Source organism: Nerophis ophidion, linkage group LG09, assembly GCF_033978795.1.
Source record: "Nerophis ophidion isolate RoL-2023_Sa linkage group LG09, RoL_Noph_v1.0, whole genome shotgun sequence".
Taxonomy (NCBI): Eukaryota; Metazoa; Chordata; class Actinopteri; order Syngnathiformes; family Syngnathidae; genus Nerophis; species Nerophis ophidion.
In genome coordinates this window covers 42,863,111-42,880,796 of record NC_084619.1, presented here as the reverse complement: position 1 = coordinate 42,880,796, position 17,686 = coordinate 42,863,111, and the positions used below count along the sequence as shown (strand labels likewise).

The window sequence follows — 17,686 nt, the reverse complement described above, 5'->3', positions numbered from 1 at the left end:
CGCGTATATAACTTAATAGTGTAAAATTAACTTTCAAAATCAAACAAAAACATATCAATGGCATATTAAAGAAAATTGAAATAAAAAAATGAATGCCTCTTTTCTATTTGCATCCTTCTGAGGTAAATATCAACATTAACTTTTTCCATAGGCTAATACATTTGAAAATAAAATTGTTGTTTTGTTGGTAGTGGGTGGTGTATTTTGTAGTGTCCCGGAAAAGTTAGTGCTGCAAGGGTTTCTGGGTATTTGTTCTGTTGTGTTTATGTTGTGTTACGGTGCAGATGTTCTTCCGAAATGTGTTTGTCATTCTTGTTTGGTGTGGGTTCACAGTGTGGCACATATTTGTAACAGTGTTAAAGTTGTTTATTCGGCCACCCTCAGTGTGACCTGTATGGCTGTTGAGCAAGTATGCCTTGCATTCACTTGTGTGTGTGAAAAGCCGCATATATTACAAGACTATGCCGACACGCTGTTTGTAAGGAGGAAAAGTGGACGTGATGACAGGTTGTAGAGGACGCCAAAGGCAGTGCCTTTAAAGCACGCCCCCAATATTGTTGTCTGGGTGGAAATCGGGAGAAATTCGGGAGAATGGTTGCCCGGGAGATTTTCAAGAGGGGCACTGAAAAAACGGGAGTCTCCCGGGAAAATTGGGAGGGTTGGGAAGTATGAGTATTAGCGATGAATGCGGTGTTACAGCGGCACCGCCGCTGTATAATACCGGCGGGCCAGCTCTAATGTTAATTTGACACTGCCTCAAGGGCCAAATGAAATTTCACGGCTGGCCAAATTTGGCCCACGGGCCAGAGTTTGACACCCATATTCTACGCATTTATTTACGTTTCCATAGCAACGCACATCTGACTTCTGGAAGTGATCGAAATCACCCAATCATGGCAGATTCGGTTAGAAACAACAACAAAAAACTATTTGTGGACAAATGAGGATTCATAGCCTTATCTTTTTGAATATGAATTTTTGCTCACCCATAATTAACGGGAAAAAAAGTCCTTGGCCAGCTGGACCAAACAGATAACAGTCACTGTAATATGGATCACAATCCACGCAGCATGACATGCGTGTTATTACAACCACAGTACGCTGGCTGGCTCACCGTGTACAAACAAAACATGAAACTTGGGTGTGACGGACTTCCTGCCGTCCTCGGGTGGGTTGCGGGGACACCTGACACAAGACGCATCGTAACAGTTTTGACCTTGATTTATTATTTCAATAAATCTGCTGTCACTTGACCCTTTGGTCGCGTCACTTTTCAGTGGGCTCTTCCAGCTTGTCTGCTGCCGCTGCACGCATTTCGGCGTCCGGGGCTTGCGTCCGCTGCGGGGGTGTGTCATTGCTCGCGTGGTGTGGGTTGTCGCGCTTCTTGTCTGCTGGCCGGCGTTTCCTCCTCCGTGCTGCCCCCCTGGCTCGTTCCTCCCACGCCTTTTTTGTACTCTACCAGCAGATAAACAGACTGTGAGCAGGTGTGTAGTATACGCACCTGGCTTAGATTGCCGCTGGAGTGTCGCTCCGCGTGTCTAGCGCCTCTTCTCGCCGCCGCATGCCCCGCCTCCTGGCCTCCAGGTGAGCCCGCGCTGCTGCTTTCCGCCCGTTGTCTGCCTGTCGGCTGTGTCTCTCCACAGACCTCCCCCGCCAGTTCGAGGCCGGGCTCCAGTCCGGCCGAGAGTACTCCCCCCCCACCTTTTCCTCCAGGAGCAGGAAAAAATTGCTGCGGCCCTCTGATTCCTTTGTCTTTCTTTTCTTTGTCTTCTGTGAGTCTTTCCTTGTCCTCTTTGTCTTTTTTTCTTTTCTTGCATTTCTCCGAGCATGTCTTTCTCCTTGTCCTCTGTGAGTCTTTCCTTGTCCTCTTCTTGCATTTCTCCAAGAATTTGTTCCTCAAATTCTTCCTCTTCTTGTTCGTCTTCACTCTCCAGCAGTTCTTCAATTATTTCTTCTATTTCAATTTCTTGAGTTACTTCTTCTCGTTTAAGTTTTTCTTTGTCTTCTTCTTCCTTTTCTTGCATTTCTCCAAGAATTTTTCTCTCAATTTCTTCCTTTTCTTGTTCGTCTTCATCACTTCCCAGCAATTCTTCAATTATTTCGTCTATTTCAATTTTTTGAGTTACTTCTTCCCGTTTAAGTTTTTCTTTGTCTTCTCTGTCCTCTTCTTCCTTTTCTTGCATTTCTACAATAATCTTTTCCTCAATTTCTTGAGGTTCTTCAACTTCGTCTTCATCTTCGATTTCTTCATCTTCATCTTCTTCCAGAATTTCTTTAATTATTTATTTTTCTTTCTCAATTTCTTGTGTTTCGAATTGTTCTTCTTTAACTTCTTCTTTATCTTTAACTTGTTCTTTATCTTTACCTTCTTCACCTTCAATTACTTCTTCATTTTTATCATCTTCATCTTTATAATCTTCTAGAATTTCTTCGATTATTTATTTTTCTTTATCATTTTCTTGGACTTCACCTTCTTTAACTTCTTTTTCATCATCATTAACTTATTTTTTAACTTCTTCTTTAACATAAATTTTATCATCTTCATCGTCATCGTAATCTTCCTCATTAACTTAAATTTTATCACTAACGTAGACTTCGCCATTAACGTAAATTTCATCTCCAACAAAAATTTCTTCCTTGTAAACTTCATCTTCTTTACCGTCATCAACATAAATGTCTTTGTCACCGTAAACTTCTTTTGTGTTGGCCGCCAGCTCGCCCTGTTGGTCGGTCTGCTCCAGCAGCTCTTCCAGCATTTTTGCCTCCCGGCGCTTCTCTTCGAGTAGCTTGGTGCAACTGGCCACGAGAGCCCAGATGACGGCGTCATCCTCCGCTTCTTCAGGTCTTCCTCGGTTGGGCGCCAATGTGACGGACTTCCTGCCGTCCTCGGGTGGGTTGCGGGGACACCTGACATAAGACGCATCGTAACAGTTTTGACCTTGATTTATTATTTCAATAAATCTGCTGTCACTTGGCCCTTTGGTCGCGTCACTTTTCAGTGCGCTCTTCCGGCTTGCCTGCTGCCGCTGCACGCCTTTCGGCGTCCGGGGTTTGCGTCCGCTGCGGGGGTGTGTCCTTGCTCGCGTGGTGTGTGTTGTCGCGCTTCTTGTCTGCTGGCCGGCGTTTCCTCCTCCGTGCTGCCCCACTGGCTCGTTCCTCCCTCGCCTTTTTTGTACTCTACCAGCAGATAGACAGACTGTGAGCAGGTGTGTAGTATACGCACCTGGCTTGGATTTCCGCTGCAGCGTCGCTCCGCGTGTCTCACGCCTCTTCTCGCCGCCGCATGCCTCCAGGTGAGCCCGCGCTGCTGCTTTCCGCCCGTCGGCTGCCCGTCGGCTGCCCGTCGGCTGCCCGTCGGCTGCCCGTCGGCTGTGTCGGCTGCCCGTCGGCTGCCCGTCGGCTGTGTCTCTCCACATTGGGCTAATAATTCACAGATACTGTTATATGAATGGTAATGTTTTTCATTCAGTGCAGATTGTTATATTATCACATTGTGTTGTGCATTACAAACTCAAACACGTTTTGTCCTGACGTAGAAGCTAGTTTATGTCTTGCCGTAGTTAGCTTCTACGGCTGATACCGGAGCACGCCGATGTATTAGTACGCTAGAAAAATAGTTTCTCAGTGATTTCTCTTACAATAACAATGTCCCTACAGTTTGGTTATTATACGGATTATGGAATGTAAGTTAAGTATTGTTGACGGTTTTTGAATGCATTTTTAAAGTGATTTTGTGGTAGAATAGATTGCCTCCATTAGCTGCATTGCAAGCTACCAAGAATGAGACAATTTTGTATGTTAGAAAGCAAAAGAAAAAACCCAAACAACTTTTGTCTTCTTGTCTCTTACAAGGATTGTGAACAAAAGACAAGATTGCAAAAAAAGTGCTGTTACCCTTTAAGCAGAGATGAATGATGGAGGTTTTTATAGTAAGCAAGCCTATCAGATTTTTACCTAGCTCTTAGAGTCACCAATTTATCATAGCCTGTCCAGACCACTGTCCTCACAGTCAAAAGCCATTACCACCAAGTCAATAGAAAACATCAGCACAACAATTTCAGTTATGATGGGCACTTATCAAGTAGCTCAACAACTTAAAAAAAGCCTTAATTTAACCATGTCCAGATGTGAAACCCAACTGGCGAACGATGTTGTGAGTCTTGAGATTGTTGGCAAGTTGTTTCTTGACCAGGCTCCCAAATATTTAGAGAAGAAAGAGCTTGCGAAGACAGGAAATATTTATCAGGGACACTGCGATGACTTAAGGAAGAATTACTTATATTCAAATAGGCAAGTCATTTAGGATAAAACGCTTACACATGAACAAGTAGTATTTATACAAAAAACATGTATTTTATGTGATATACTATCCATCTATCCATTTCTACCGCTTACTCCCTATCTCAGCTACAATCGGGCAGAAGGCGGGGTAAACCCTGGACAAGTCGCCACCTCATCACAGGGCCAACACAGATAGACAGACAACATTCACATCACATGGGTTAATTATCCCAAGACTTTGATTCTCTGGGGGTTAACACACTTTCAAGAAACAAGTCCAAGTAACTATGTGAGAACATTTATGTCATACTTTGAGAAAGCATCTTTTAATTTTGTTGGTCAGTCAGTGGGTATCACAATAATAAAATTTGCCCTCATTTCTTACAAAAGCATTTTAAGTTTGTCAGATTATAAGAGCATCCCAAGGTCTTTGATTTGTGTCTGGACTTTTCAATGTTGAATTGTTAGATTTTTTCTCAACTTTGTGGCACAACCTGTCTTGCACGTCAGGTCTGACAATGTTCAGATTTGTATTTGCATCATTAGCTTACTGTTATTCCCTATCGAGCGCTTTCATTTCTGTACCACTTCCTGCCAGGCTCCATGAGCGTTGTCTCCCGCACTTGCCTCTGTTTGGCGATCAGGAGATGCACCTGCTTCTGGTCGCTAATCAGAGAGCTACTGTATATTATGTGAGCCTGTACTGCAGTCAGGGCTGGAGGATTGTCTCTTGAGAATTGTCATTGTTGCTAACCATTGGAAAAGGCAAGTTTTGTTACTTCAAGTTTTACAGTTGTAATTTATACTCGGTTTGCTGAACTTGCACAGCTTGCCCTGCTGCACATATTTGTGCTAATACTGTATTACCTGCATGTCACCTCCTGTCTCCTACATTCTGAAGTCAAACATTATACATGCTGCTTCACAGTTTATTCTTGTCTGTGGGTTATTTGTCTGTGTCTTGCCTTTTTTTTCATACATTTCCGATTCACATGCTCTGAATGATATTTTCCTAATAACTATTTCTGTACTTGATGTTTTTGGTGTTGTTTCAGGAAAGGCACGGTGGTTAACACTACAGTGTTAGTTTTTATTGCTAGTTCACTCATGGGCTTTAGCAGAAGTTGTGGTTCACCTGAGATGGTCATACTGGGTCGTTTCATCACAGGGATTCATTCAGGTAAGCACTCCTTCACACACCTTTTCACAGACAATTGAGAAATACATGTTTGTTCCACTGCTGATTTTCTAAATTTTGCCGCCGTAAAAAGATATTAAACCTGCAGCAATGTGTGTCAACAGACAACATATCAAAGGCTATCAATAAATGTTAGAAATATGCTTTTATTTAGTTTATATAGTACAAGGTCACCTGAAAAACTGAGCACACAAATCTTTGAAGGTCAAGGTTTGTTTATTTATAACAACTTCAAAACAGCCACGACTGCCCCTAAGGACTGTGAAGATCAAAAACAGGTTAAAAAAAATAAGATACGAAACACAGAACATTATAAAAAACAGCTAAACAAACCAATAGATAATATAGTAAAAAAATCATTAGGACTAAACACACTACAAATAAAATAAATAATATTAATAAAAATAATCAAAAATTATTAATAAAAACGTACAAATGTCAATAAATATGTCCAGCTCAGCTTGTTTTAAATGCCTAGAGAGGCAGCAGCTTTGAAATTCAAAGGGAAAGCATTCCAGAGTTTAGGGCCTGCTACTGCAAAAGGTCTGTCACCTCTGGTCATCAGTCTTGACCTTGGACAGTTTAAAAAGCACTGGTCAGAGAGCTTAGAGTTCTGACGAGGGTGTGCAAAATAAGTACTATGAGTCAGATAAATACTGTGGAAGTAGCCATTGAAGTGAATTAAGAACAAAAACATCTTACACCGAATGCTAATAACAACAGGCAGCCATTGGAAAGAAATTGGGCAGTTTTGTGGTCCTTTTTTCTTGTTCCTGTGAGCAGGGGTGAAGCTGCATTTTGCATTAGCTGTAAATGGCAAGTGGAGGCACTCTAAAATAGAGAGAATTACAGTAGTCTAAGCAGGATGTTATCAGTGCATGCACAACTGTTTCTAAAGTGCATGGTTGATGGGCTTGTGTATATGATTTGACCTTCTGTAGTAAGGCAGTTTGAGCTTGTTTGCTCGTCAATGTTACACAAATGATCAATAAGAATACATAAATCAATAACAATTATGATTTTTTTTTTCTCATTTTTAGGGTATACATGTAGACTATGTGCATGAAATATTGGAGCAATAGTCTTTCCAACATGTCTAGGTCAGCCAATGAAAATACAATTATTCCTCTAAAAAAATCATACACTAGAGTGCAAGCACTTTTTTTTTAAATGTTTCAGCATTGTCATGCTCCATCACAGAGAAGAATTTGTGACCGAGAAGTCTCGAAAGTACAGGGCTAAAAAAAACTAAATTCTGCTTTCCCAAAGAAAATACTGGTCAAATATTTGGCAGAGCCAAACAATCATTAACTTAGAATTTAATGGCAGCAACACATTGCAAAAAAGCTGACGCAGGGGCATTTTTACCACTGTGTTACCTGGCTTTTCCTTTTAACAGCACTCAGTAAACGTTTGGGAACTGAGGAGACCAATTTTTGAAGCTTTCCAGGTGAAATTTGTTCCCATTCTTGCTTGATGTACAGCTTAAGTTGTTCAACAGTCTGGGGTCTCCATTATGGTATATTTTGCTTCACAATTTATGTTGTTGATAAATGGTTTTTGCTTTGCATGGTAGAGTTTTACTTGCACTTACAGATGTAGGGACCAAGTGTAGTTACTGACAGTGGTTTTCTAAAGTGTTCCTGAGCCCATGTGGTGATACCCTTTACACTCTGAAGTTGTTTTTTGATGCAGTACCGCCTAAGGGGTCGAAGGTCAAGGGCATTGCTGCTTCCATGCAGTGATGTCTCCAGATTCTCTGAACCTTTTGATGATATTACGGACCATAGATGGTGAAATCCCTAAATTCCTTGCAATAGCTCATTGAGAAATGTTGTTCTTAAACTGTTCGACAATTTGCTCACACATTTGTTCACAAAGTTTTGACTCTCGCCCCATCCTTGTTTGTGAATGACTGAGCATTTCATGGAAGCTGCTCTTAAACCCAATCCTGGCACCCACCTGTTCCCAATTAGCCTGTTCACCTGTTAACTGTTTGATGAGCATTCCTCAACTTTCTCTGTCTTTTTGCCACTTGTGCCAGCTTTTTTGAAACATGTTGCAGGCATCAAATTCTAAATGTGCTAACATTTGCAAAAAAATAACGTTTTGCAATTGGAACGTTAATTAATTGGTTTTTTGCAGTCTATTCAATTGAATATAGGTTGAAAGGATTTGCAAATCATTGTATTCTGTTTTTATTTACGTTTTTCACAACGAGCCAACTTCACTGGTTCTGGGTTTTGTACATGTACTGTCAACGTCAACGCATGTGATTAATAAAAAGAAATTACCTTGGTATCATAGGTGAATCAAATAAACGCAAAAGTCAGTGCCTATTGTTACATGGTGCAAAGATGAGTGATGAGAGGTGGCCAATTTCACTTCAAAACACACTTGAATGGAATTTCAGATAAAACTGATGTAATTGTAGCGACAAACTTTCTCATTATTGGCCACAACAAGTTTAAAACAGTATATTATAACAAAGCACAGACAGGTTTTTTGCAGGGCATTAAAACTCATTAAATGAATTTGCTTAAATGAACGCCTTAAATGACTTTAAAAAGCATTGAATTTGATATCCTGAGAAACTAAATGATAGTAGGAAGTCAATCAGTCGACTGGTAAGTGAAAATGAACTCAGTAACTTTGCGGGCATAGATACATTGCTACGTCTGTCTGTGTGTTTCTTTTCTTTTACCGCGGCTTTCAAACTGCATACAAAAGGACGTTTGAAAGTGTGAAAAGTGCTGCCTCCATACGGCAAATAAAACGGTACTGGGGGCCCAAACTTTGATGACTGTAGGCATGTCGTCCTTAACTGAGACACCATGGCATGTTATTGAGGAAGCTGAGCCTTCAGTGGCCTAGTGGTTAGAGGGTCCGCCCTGAGATTGGTAGGTTGTGAGTTCAAACCCTGACCGAGTCATTCCGAAGACTATAAAAACGGGACCCATTACCTCCCTGCTTGGCACTCAGCATCAAGGGTTGGAATTGGACATTGTTAATGATTAAGAGAGTGTAAAACACAATTCAGGATGTTAAATTGACTCAGTTTATTTTAATGCATCTAAAGGACGCAAATATCAATGTATGATGTGTTTTTTCCTTGTTTTAAGGAAGAGTAAATGCAGATGTAAATGGTCCACTATGTCAAGTTGTTAATGGGTGTGTTTACTATCTGTACCTTGTTTGCTATATTATTGCAAATACATTTGAAATGTGCTTTTAATTCTTTACTCACTGTCAACAAAATTGCATTTGTGTCCAAATATTGAGGTATTTTCTTAAGCACATTTTAAATATGCAAGCAAGTATACATGTTTACATGTGATTAAACATGATCAATCAACGCTTAAGAGTGTTATTGATCTGTGTGACAGTCTTAAACTGTCGTCGCTCGGGTTCAGCAGACCACTAAGGAAGGACATGCTTTCGAGCAGGTTCGACTCTTTTATTTTTCAATAAACGCGTCTCTTGCCGGGTTGCTTTTCAGCCTTTCCATCCGCTGCTCGCTCCTCGCTCTCCTTCAGTCGGCCGCGTCGTTGTCGTGCAGTCAGTCTCTCCTCTCCATCTCTCTCCGATCGCTCTTCATCCGCTCCTGCAGGCTCTCCAACTCCTCTTTTGATCCCTCCTCCTTCTCCCTTTTTATACAGCAGGAGGAGATGAGTTAATTGTGTGCAGGTGTGTGTGCCACGCACCTGATTCAAATTTGGCGGTGTCGCTCCCAGCAACCCCGGCCTCTCTTCTCCGCCGCATACTCGCCTCCTTGCCGTCATCTTGGGCAGGGCACACTGCCCTGCCCCGCCGTCGGCCTGTTGGCTCCACCTCTCCACAGTCCTCCATCGCCAAACTCAAGCCGGGCTTCAGTCCGGCTGAGCTACTCTCCCCCCCCCCTTTTTTGAGGGAGCGGGGAAAACAAACTGCCGCGGCCACCTGTCTTTTCTTCTGTCGCTTCCTCCTCTTTGACCTTTTCTTTGTCTTTTTCTTCTTTGTTGTTCTTTTCTTCGTCCTCTTTGACCTTTCCTTTGTCTTCTTCTTCGTCCTCTTTAACCTTTTCTTTGTCTTCTTTTTCTTCTTCCTTTTTGTCCTGCTTGACTTCTTCTTCGGTCATTTTCTTGTCCAGTTCATCCTCACCATGCTCCTCTTCGTCATCATCCTTATCATCACCATGGTCTTTCTCATCATCATCATCATCATCATCATCATCATCATCATCATCATCATCACCATGGTCTTCCTCATCATCATCATGCTCCTTTTCTTCTTCTTCATCGTGCTCTTTTTCTTCGTCTCCTATTTCCGCCACTCTTTTCTCCTCTTCTTCCTCTTCCTCCTCTTCTTTCACTTCTTCTGTTGCACGCTCCTCCAGCTAAGCATCGGTCTCCTCAGCAGGGGGCGCCTCCTCTGCACCACAGTCTGCCTTTTCGTCTTCGAGGGGGGGGCCATTCGTCGCCCCCCCCTGTCTGGTCCGCCAATGCTTGCAGGAGCCGGCAATTCTGACGGCTGCCTTCTGCGAGCTATATGAGCGCGCATATCAGGGCCCACAGGGGATCGTCCTCCCCGGCCTTCGGTGATCCGGCCAAGTTGGGTGCCAGTCGTGACAGTCTTAAGCCGTCGTCGCTTGGGTTCAGCAGACCACCAAGGAAGGACATGCTTTCGAGCAGGTTTGACTCTTTTAATTTTCAAAAAACGCGTCTCTTGCCGGGTTACTTTTCAGCCTTTCCTTTCGCTGCTCGCTCCTCGCTCTCCTTCAGTCGGCCGCGTCATTGTCGTGCGCCCAGTCTCTCCTTTCCGTCTCTCTCCAATCGCTCTTCATCTGCTCCTGCAGGCTCTCCAACTCCTCTTTTGATCTCTCCTCCTTCTCCCCTTTTATACAGCAGGAGGAGATGAGTTAATTGTGTGCAGGTGTGTGTACCACGAACCTGATTCAAATTGTGGCGGCGTCGCTCCCAGCAAGCCCCGCCTCTCTGCTCCGCCGCATCCTCCGCCTCCTTGCCGTCATCTTTGACAGGGCAGCGTGCCCTGCCCTGCCGTTGGCCCGTTGGCTCCGCCTCTCCACAATCTGATAAAAGAAAAATCAAATATATATATATATATATATATATATATATATATATATATATATATATATATATATATATATATATATATATATTAGGCAGTCAAAATGTTACACGTTAACTCATATGTTTGATCACAAAACATGATCACTATAATCATATGTATACACACAGATTAATCAACTGAATGCTGTCCTCACATGTTTTATTTACTTTAACCCTGGATCTGTTCCTGAAAGGCGGTGTGGGTTGTTAAACGGTCAGTGATTGGGTCAGTGCATGGATAAGTTAGGAGATTGATTGGTGCACGCCCTTCAAAATACACCCCGATGAGACCTTGAATAATACTGTTACCAAGTTTTGAGCTAAATTAAATATATGCAGTATATTTGGTAATCATTTTACATTTTGACATTCTGGCAATAACATGGCATTCTTGTTAAAATGTTGGAATATATTTTTAAAATATTAAAAATGTTGCAAGCAAATATCAAAAATTATTTATCTGATTTAAAAAAATATCATTTGACATCCCTCTCTCTCTCTCTCCCTGTCTTTCTTTCTATATATACATAAATACAGTTCATATGTGTTATAACCCTGAAATAAATGTTTTGAGTTATTTTAAATAAAAATATGGACTGTTCATATGATTACAGGAGGGTAACCTAAAGAAACACTGGCCGTGCTGACACTACATTGCAACTGGTGTAGTTTATAAACAGTATTAGATGTACTTTTAATAAACTATATGTAAAATGTAAAAACAAATGTAGAATGATGTTTTTGCATGCTGTTATTTGACAAATAAATCTTATGTTGATGAATTCTTAAAGATATGAACCAGTACAACTAACCAATGAGGATGTGTGCATTTTAATTATGTTGTATTCAACATTCTTAATTATGAGTTTTATAGATGGGCGATCAGGTACAATTTAAACATTATCTTTCTTTGTTTTTATTGCAGGTATCTCTTTAAGTGTAGTTCCCATGTACCTGGGCGAGATTGCACCCAAGAACCTGCGGGGCTTTTTGGGGTTGGTGCCAAGCATCTTCATCGGAATTGGTGTCTTCACTGCCCAAATCCTTGGATTACATGAACTTTTAGGAAAGGTACACAATGGTACATTAACATGTCACCCAAACATGAAAGACATGTGTTTGACTTAACTCTTCTATGTTTATTAATATTTCTGTCAGGCACATATTAATGTGAAGCTGAGTGGCTGAAAGTGACATGATAACATTAACCAATGGTTTTGTCTTAAATTAGGCTTTTGCGTGCAATTTATGTCTCACAGGAAGAACACTGGCCTTTGTTCCTATCTGTGCTAGTGGTACCCACAATTATCCAGTTGATGCTGTTGCCATGGTTCCCAGAGAGCCCCAGATACCTGCTGATTGAGAAGCACAATGTCCACGCTACCATCACAGGTCAGTGCTGAGCGGTATAGCTCGGTTGGTCGAGTGGCCGTGCCAGCAACTTGAGGGTTGCAGGTTCGATCCCCGCTTACGCCATCCTAGTTACTGCCGTTGTGTCCTTGGGCAAGACACTTTACCCACCTGCTCGAAGTGCCACCCACACTGGTTTAAATGCAACTTAGATATTGGGTTTCAGTATGTAAAGCGCTTTGAGTCACTAGAGAAAAAGCGCTATATAAATATAATTCACTTCACTTCACTACATGAGTTTGCAGATGTTTTGAACTGCCGATTTCTCTGGAGCAAACTTTTTTTTTTTACTTTAATAATGATGTGTTCCATTTGTACTGGGAAGAAGGAATTTCCAAGTTCCGAGTCGGAATATTAAATGGAACACCCCTTGAGGTCGGCTTTCCGACTCAGAAAGTCGGAGCACTTTCTTCACCCCCAAGTTTGTTTCAAAGATGGCTGCTCTGCTTCTTTTGTATCCGTTATTAGCACTTGTGATTAGTTTTTGTCGCACTAAATCCGCCAAATACAAAGTATCGTTGGACGTTCTTATATAGTAATGTCACTGTAGTGTAAACTACATTTATTTCATGTGGTATATATGCTGTAAGAATAACTATTGTAAGAATAAAGTAGAATTTCAGTTGCCATTTTTAAAAATTCCAATAAAATGTGGTCTTAACAGTCTGACCAGTCAAACGAGCAACAGCCAGTATCAGGAGTGTAAAAAGAGCTGGGCGATATGGCTAAAAAATTATTACAGTTAATTTTTTAATTTCACCGATCTCGATTAATATTCCACTTTTATTTTTTTTTAATTAAATTGGATTGTACCATGCAGGATTATACTGAGTACCGTTGCATTTCTACTGGTAACTATGGCCTATCCTGTAACAGACATTTCTGCCATGTTTGATTGGGGTAATATATGCTAACAGTTGACAACTGTCATTTTGTTCATATCTATAATTGTGTTTACTAGGGCTGTAACAATACAGATAACCCACGCTATGCACCGTGCCTCAGTTTTAGGACTATGGTTTTGCTTCTTATTCTGTACGTTTTGTGGTGGTAAAGAGAACAACTTGTCTCCTCTTAAAGTTATTTAGTTTTTTGCTTGTCATCACAAACATTCTGCAGTAAACAAAGTATCATTGGTGAAGTGAATACTCCAATTATTTTATTCCAAGTTAACATTTATTAAATGACTTGCAAACATAAGTGCTTCTCACCAGTGTTTTGGCAAACAGCAAATGGTGACCCAGAACGTGGAATGTTGTAAAACTCTATAAATTCTAACTCTTAAGTTCTTTAGCTTATAAGGACAAGCGGTAGAAAATGGATGGATGGGATGGATATTAAATAAAAGTACATTAAAGTGCAGTTTGAATTTGAGGTACTGTGTAATATTGCGTACCAACACATAAACAAAGTGTTACTCCCTCCGAGGTCTTAATCAGGGCTCAAGTCGTTCTTTTTGCTCAAAGACATTTATTTTAGCCACGCCTTCTTCACGTTACCAGCGATGCCAAATAAAATGCAGTCAGAACTAATAAAATAAGCAAACAGAACTTACAATTAGTCTGACTTCCAATAAAATAAAACACATTGATTTTACAAACATATCAGAAATTATCATACCTTATTGGCCTCATAAACTCCAATGGAATAAAGTTTATTTTCAATCCGAGACTCCATTAACGTGTTCAACATCAAACACTTGTTGTCTCATGCTGCTTCCTTAATTCCGTCACATATTAATTGTCCCCCCAACAATGTGACCGAACGGAACAAAAAATATGTTCCCCTCCAATTTACATGGGTTTTGTAACAAAAATAAAGTTAACATAAACTTGCATGAATTAACCCAAAGAAATACAAAGATGATTTGAACAGAGAGTGTTTTTAGAACATGTAATATCAAAGGAGTTGAATCTTTGGAGACACATAAACAAAAAGTCTGATTAAAATATTTAAATAAAAGAATTAGTTTTTCTGATTCAATTAGTGATTGTGTTAATTTTACCAATCAGGACCAATACAGTATAGTTCAATCGCAAAGACATGTGAGTGCAGGGCAGGACTACTGTGCAGTAAATGCTAGTAGTCAGTGATACTGAAGTCTGCTCCTTCTCAATGTTGTGTTTCAACTTCCATGCTAGTGTGAGCCATATTTCTTTAATATCTTCTTCTTGGCTGCACTTCCAGCTGTGTAAGGGGGACGAGGCACAACACTGATTGAATAATAATTACGACGTGAGGCAAATTACTTTTGCGACGGTGGACGGGAGGTCGTGCACACACACACACACACACACACACACACACACACACACACACACACACACACACACGCTTGTATTTCTCACCTTCTTGAGACCTCCGAAAAATGCCTACCTCTTTCGGACCACCCTTTCTAGATATATAAAGATTTGTATTTACAACATTTATAACATATATATACTATGCAAATCTAAAAAAAAAAGCTTGTTGTTAAAAATTAATTGGAATTTCCAAGAAAAAGGTCACAATTTCACAAGTAAAACTTTGTACGTTAGCAGCATTATAATAAAAGTCGTAATTTTACTCAACGCAAGTCAACATTTTACAAGAAAAACAGAACATTAGTGCAACATTATGATAACATTTAGAATTTTACTCAATAACAGTCTCAATTTTACAAGAAAAGTTTAAAATGTTGGGAACTTAATAGAATAGAATAGAATAGAAAGTACTTTATTGATCCCTGGGGGAAATGCAGCACCACAGATCGCTCACAATAAACAATAATAATAATAAATAATATATAACATATATTATTTATTTAATGTGTATAATATATGAATAATATAAATATATTCTACATATATTCTTCATTTAAGTGCTGTCAAGAAGGAACATATGCATTATACAGTCTGATGGCTGTCGGTATGAAGGACCTCCTGTGTCGTTCCGTGTTACATTTTGGGAGTCTGAGCCTTCCACTAAACGTGCTCATTCTCTCTGCAAGGTCTGAGTTTAGTGGGTGGGAGGTGTTGTCCATAATAGCTAGGAGTTTTGCTAGACTTCTCCTCTCTGACACCACCGCCAGAGAGTATTGCTCCACTCCCACCACGCTACGTTATGAAAAGAGTCGTAATTTTACTCGACAAAAGTCATAATTTTATAAGAAACCTTAAACATGTTGGCAATGTTACAATAAAAATCTGAATTTTACTTGGCCAAATTATGACAAGTCATACCTTTACTAAAAAAAGTAACTATTTTACAAGAACAACAAACAAATTGGCAATATTGTGATCCAATAAGTAATTTTACATGACCATTGTCACTGTTTTGCATTAAAAAGTAATATTTTTTTATAAAAAAGTAATGTATCTATGAGAAAATATTGCAATATTACAGAAACAGTAAGAATATGAGAAATTGTTCACAATTTTATAACAAAGAAGTCCACACATTGTGAGACTGCTTTTAGTTAATTATTTTTTATTTATTTATTGTTTATAATCAGTTTCTAACCTTAATTATTTACTCCAAGTTATTACAGTATGTCTATATATACATACTTCTGTATTTATTTTTTTATACATTTTGGCCAAAGGGGGCCAATTTCTTACACATACATGTTATTACATATGTTGGCCAGAGGGGGAGGACTTCAAATATTTACAAACACTTGTTATTTCATACGTTGACCAGAGGAGAGCACTTTTAAAATGACACTCAGTCAATTTGAAAAATCCCTTCTTTTTAGGACCACCCTAATTTTGATAGATTTCACCACCAGGGGTGCAAATGAGACATTCTCTATTAGATGCAATGGTTTTCCGTATTGGTACCATGATTTCGGTCCTAACTTTTTACCGGTCCTCATATGGAAGGTACTTTTCCTTGTTGATGTCTCAAGATGGGTAGAAATACAAGAACGCACACACGCACACAGACACACACACACACACACACACACACACACATCCACAGACACATACAGGATCACAGTCAGTAAAGGTGAATTGTTCTGTGTAGGATTATACCAAGTGTTGTTGCAGCCATACTGTTTACTACTGCAGTAACTTCTAATAGGCCATTTTTGATCAAGATAAAAAAAACAGTTGATCACCATTATCGGACTCAAATTAATCGCGATCAACGATCACAATCACGATCATATAATCGATTAACCTTAGGTGCAACGATTCGTTTTAACAATGATTCGATTAAATTCAGGATTCCTGGTTGCTGATATGATTAAGGGACGATATTTGTTTATTTAGAACGATTATATCGAGAACGATTCAGTGAGTTTAAATTGATTCAGTGACTTTTTAGTCAAAAGTTCCACCAGTGTGACTGTGGAAAAATACTGGATACTAAACACTGCAGGTGGGGTTTCCCTATAATGTTGTTACTTCTTGTAAAGGAATGATGTATAAATTAATTATGGATACAAATAAGCAAGTAAACAACAATTAACGGTCAATTCATTCACATCTTATTTGAATAAAATGCAACCAACACTTTAGGTTGAATTAACACAAGGAAACATTTCCTGCTCTCATTTTCAACATAATAAAAGTACAGTAACCAACATTTTTAATAGTAGATTTACCTATTACTTCCGCTTTTGTTTTAAAATGAATACAAAAAATTAAGTCCGACCAAATCTCTCCAGTTTAAATGAGCACTGGTTTGACCTGACTGAATATTACTCTCATTTTAATCAACAGCAGTGCAGTAATATTAACAAAACAGGACACGTACTGCAATGGTGACTTATTCATTTCTTGGTCGTCTGCTTATCTTTTGGTATCCACCATAATTGTTTTGATGATGTCACTGACTGCCAGACAAATTGGCGTAATGTTTAACATCTTTATCTCATTAAATGTGCTAAAAACAACTTAAGATAAAGTCTGCTTTCTTAAATCCAAAGTTATCTTTTCTGGTATTGATTAAGTCGATTGATTACCTTTTAAAAAAAATGTTTGCACAATATGTATTCTCCGGAAGGACAACTTGCAGAGCACAGATTGATGAAGTTGAATCTTTGGAATATAAATTGATAGATTGATATAGTGGATGAATCGTTACATCCCTTAACATTATAATGAAATATTTGTTAAAAAAAGTACGGGTTGATGAGCCAACTACTGTAAGTCTGTAGCTGTTTCTATGGAAACCACAGAAACATTTGCATAACCACTTAAAAGTGCTCATTTTGATTGATGCAGGCTGAGAAGGAAAGCAACTCACAGTCGTAAGGAGTTAGTAGTAAAGTTCAAACGGATGTATTCATAAGGGTCATGCATTGTGCCGTGAGTTTGCACATAGTTTGGGAAGCCTCTGAACGCTGTGTCATACACTTTTTTTTTTTTTACTGTGTGAATCCAGTGATGTCACAGTGAGGTGAATGTACTTATGTGGTCATTCTTGGACACATTGTGTGGGAAAGCCTCCTCCTCTTGTGTTCAGCTGACCAGCTGTGACTGTTTGAAATTCCGTATATTCCTTTTAGTTTCTCCTGCCTGCCCATTGTAAAATAAATACTTCAGTGTTAAATCATTATCTTAACATCTGATACAACAACACTACCCACCTGCAGAGCAGACTTAACAAGACTGGAGTTTGCTTTATTTTTCTTGAGCACATCACATTAGACAATAGACATGCTTGGTGAATATGAAAGCAATACTCAATGATGTCC

General features: G+C 39.6%; 1 protein-coding gene across 3 annotated transcripts in view; it reads left to right on the top strand.

The window, feature by feature from the left end:
* The window catches only part of slc2a15a (solute carrier family 2 member 15a), a 100,504-nt gene that overhangs the window by 49,389 nt on the left and 33,429 nt on the right, over positions 1-17,686 (top strand). For all 3 annotated transcript variants that reach the window (XM_061911024.1, XM_061911025.1, XM_061911023.1), the window contains 3 exons: positions 5,337-5,461; positions 11,516-11,661; positions 11,850-11,982. In XM_061911024.1, coding sequence (XP_061767008.1) covers positions 5,337-5,461; positions 11,516-11,661; positions 11,850-11,982 — 404 coding nt within the window. The remainder of the gene's footprint in view (positions 1-5,336; positions 5,462-11,515; positions 11,662-11,849; positions 11,983-17,686) is intronic.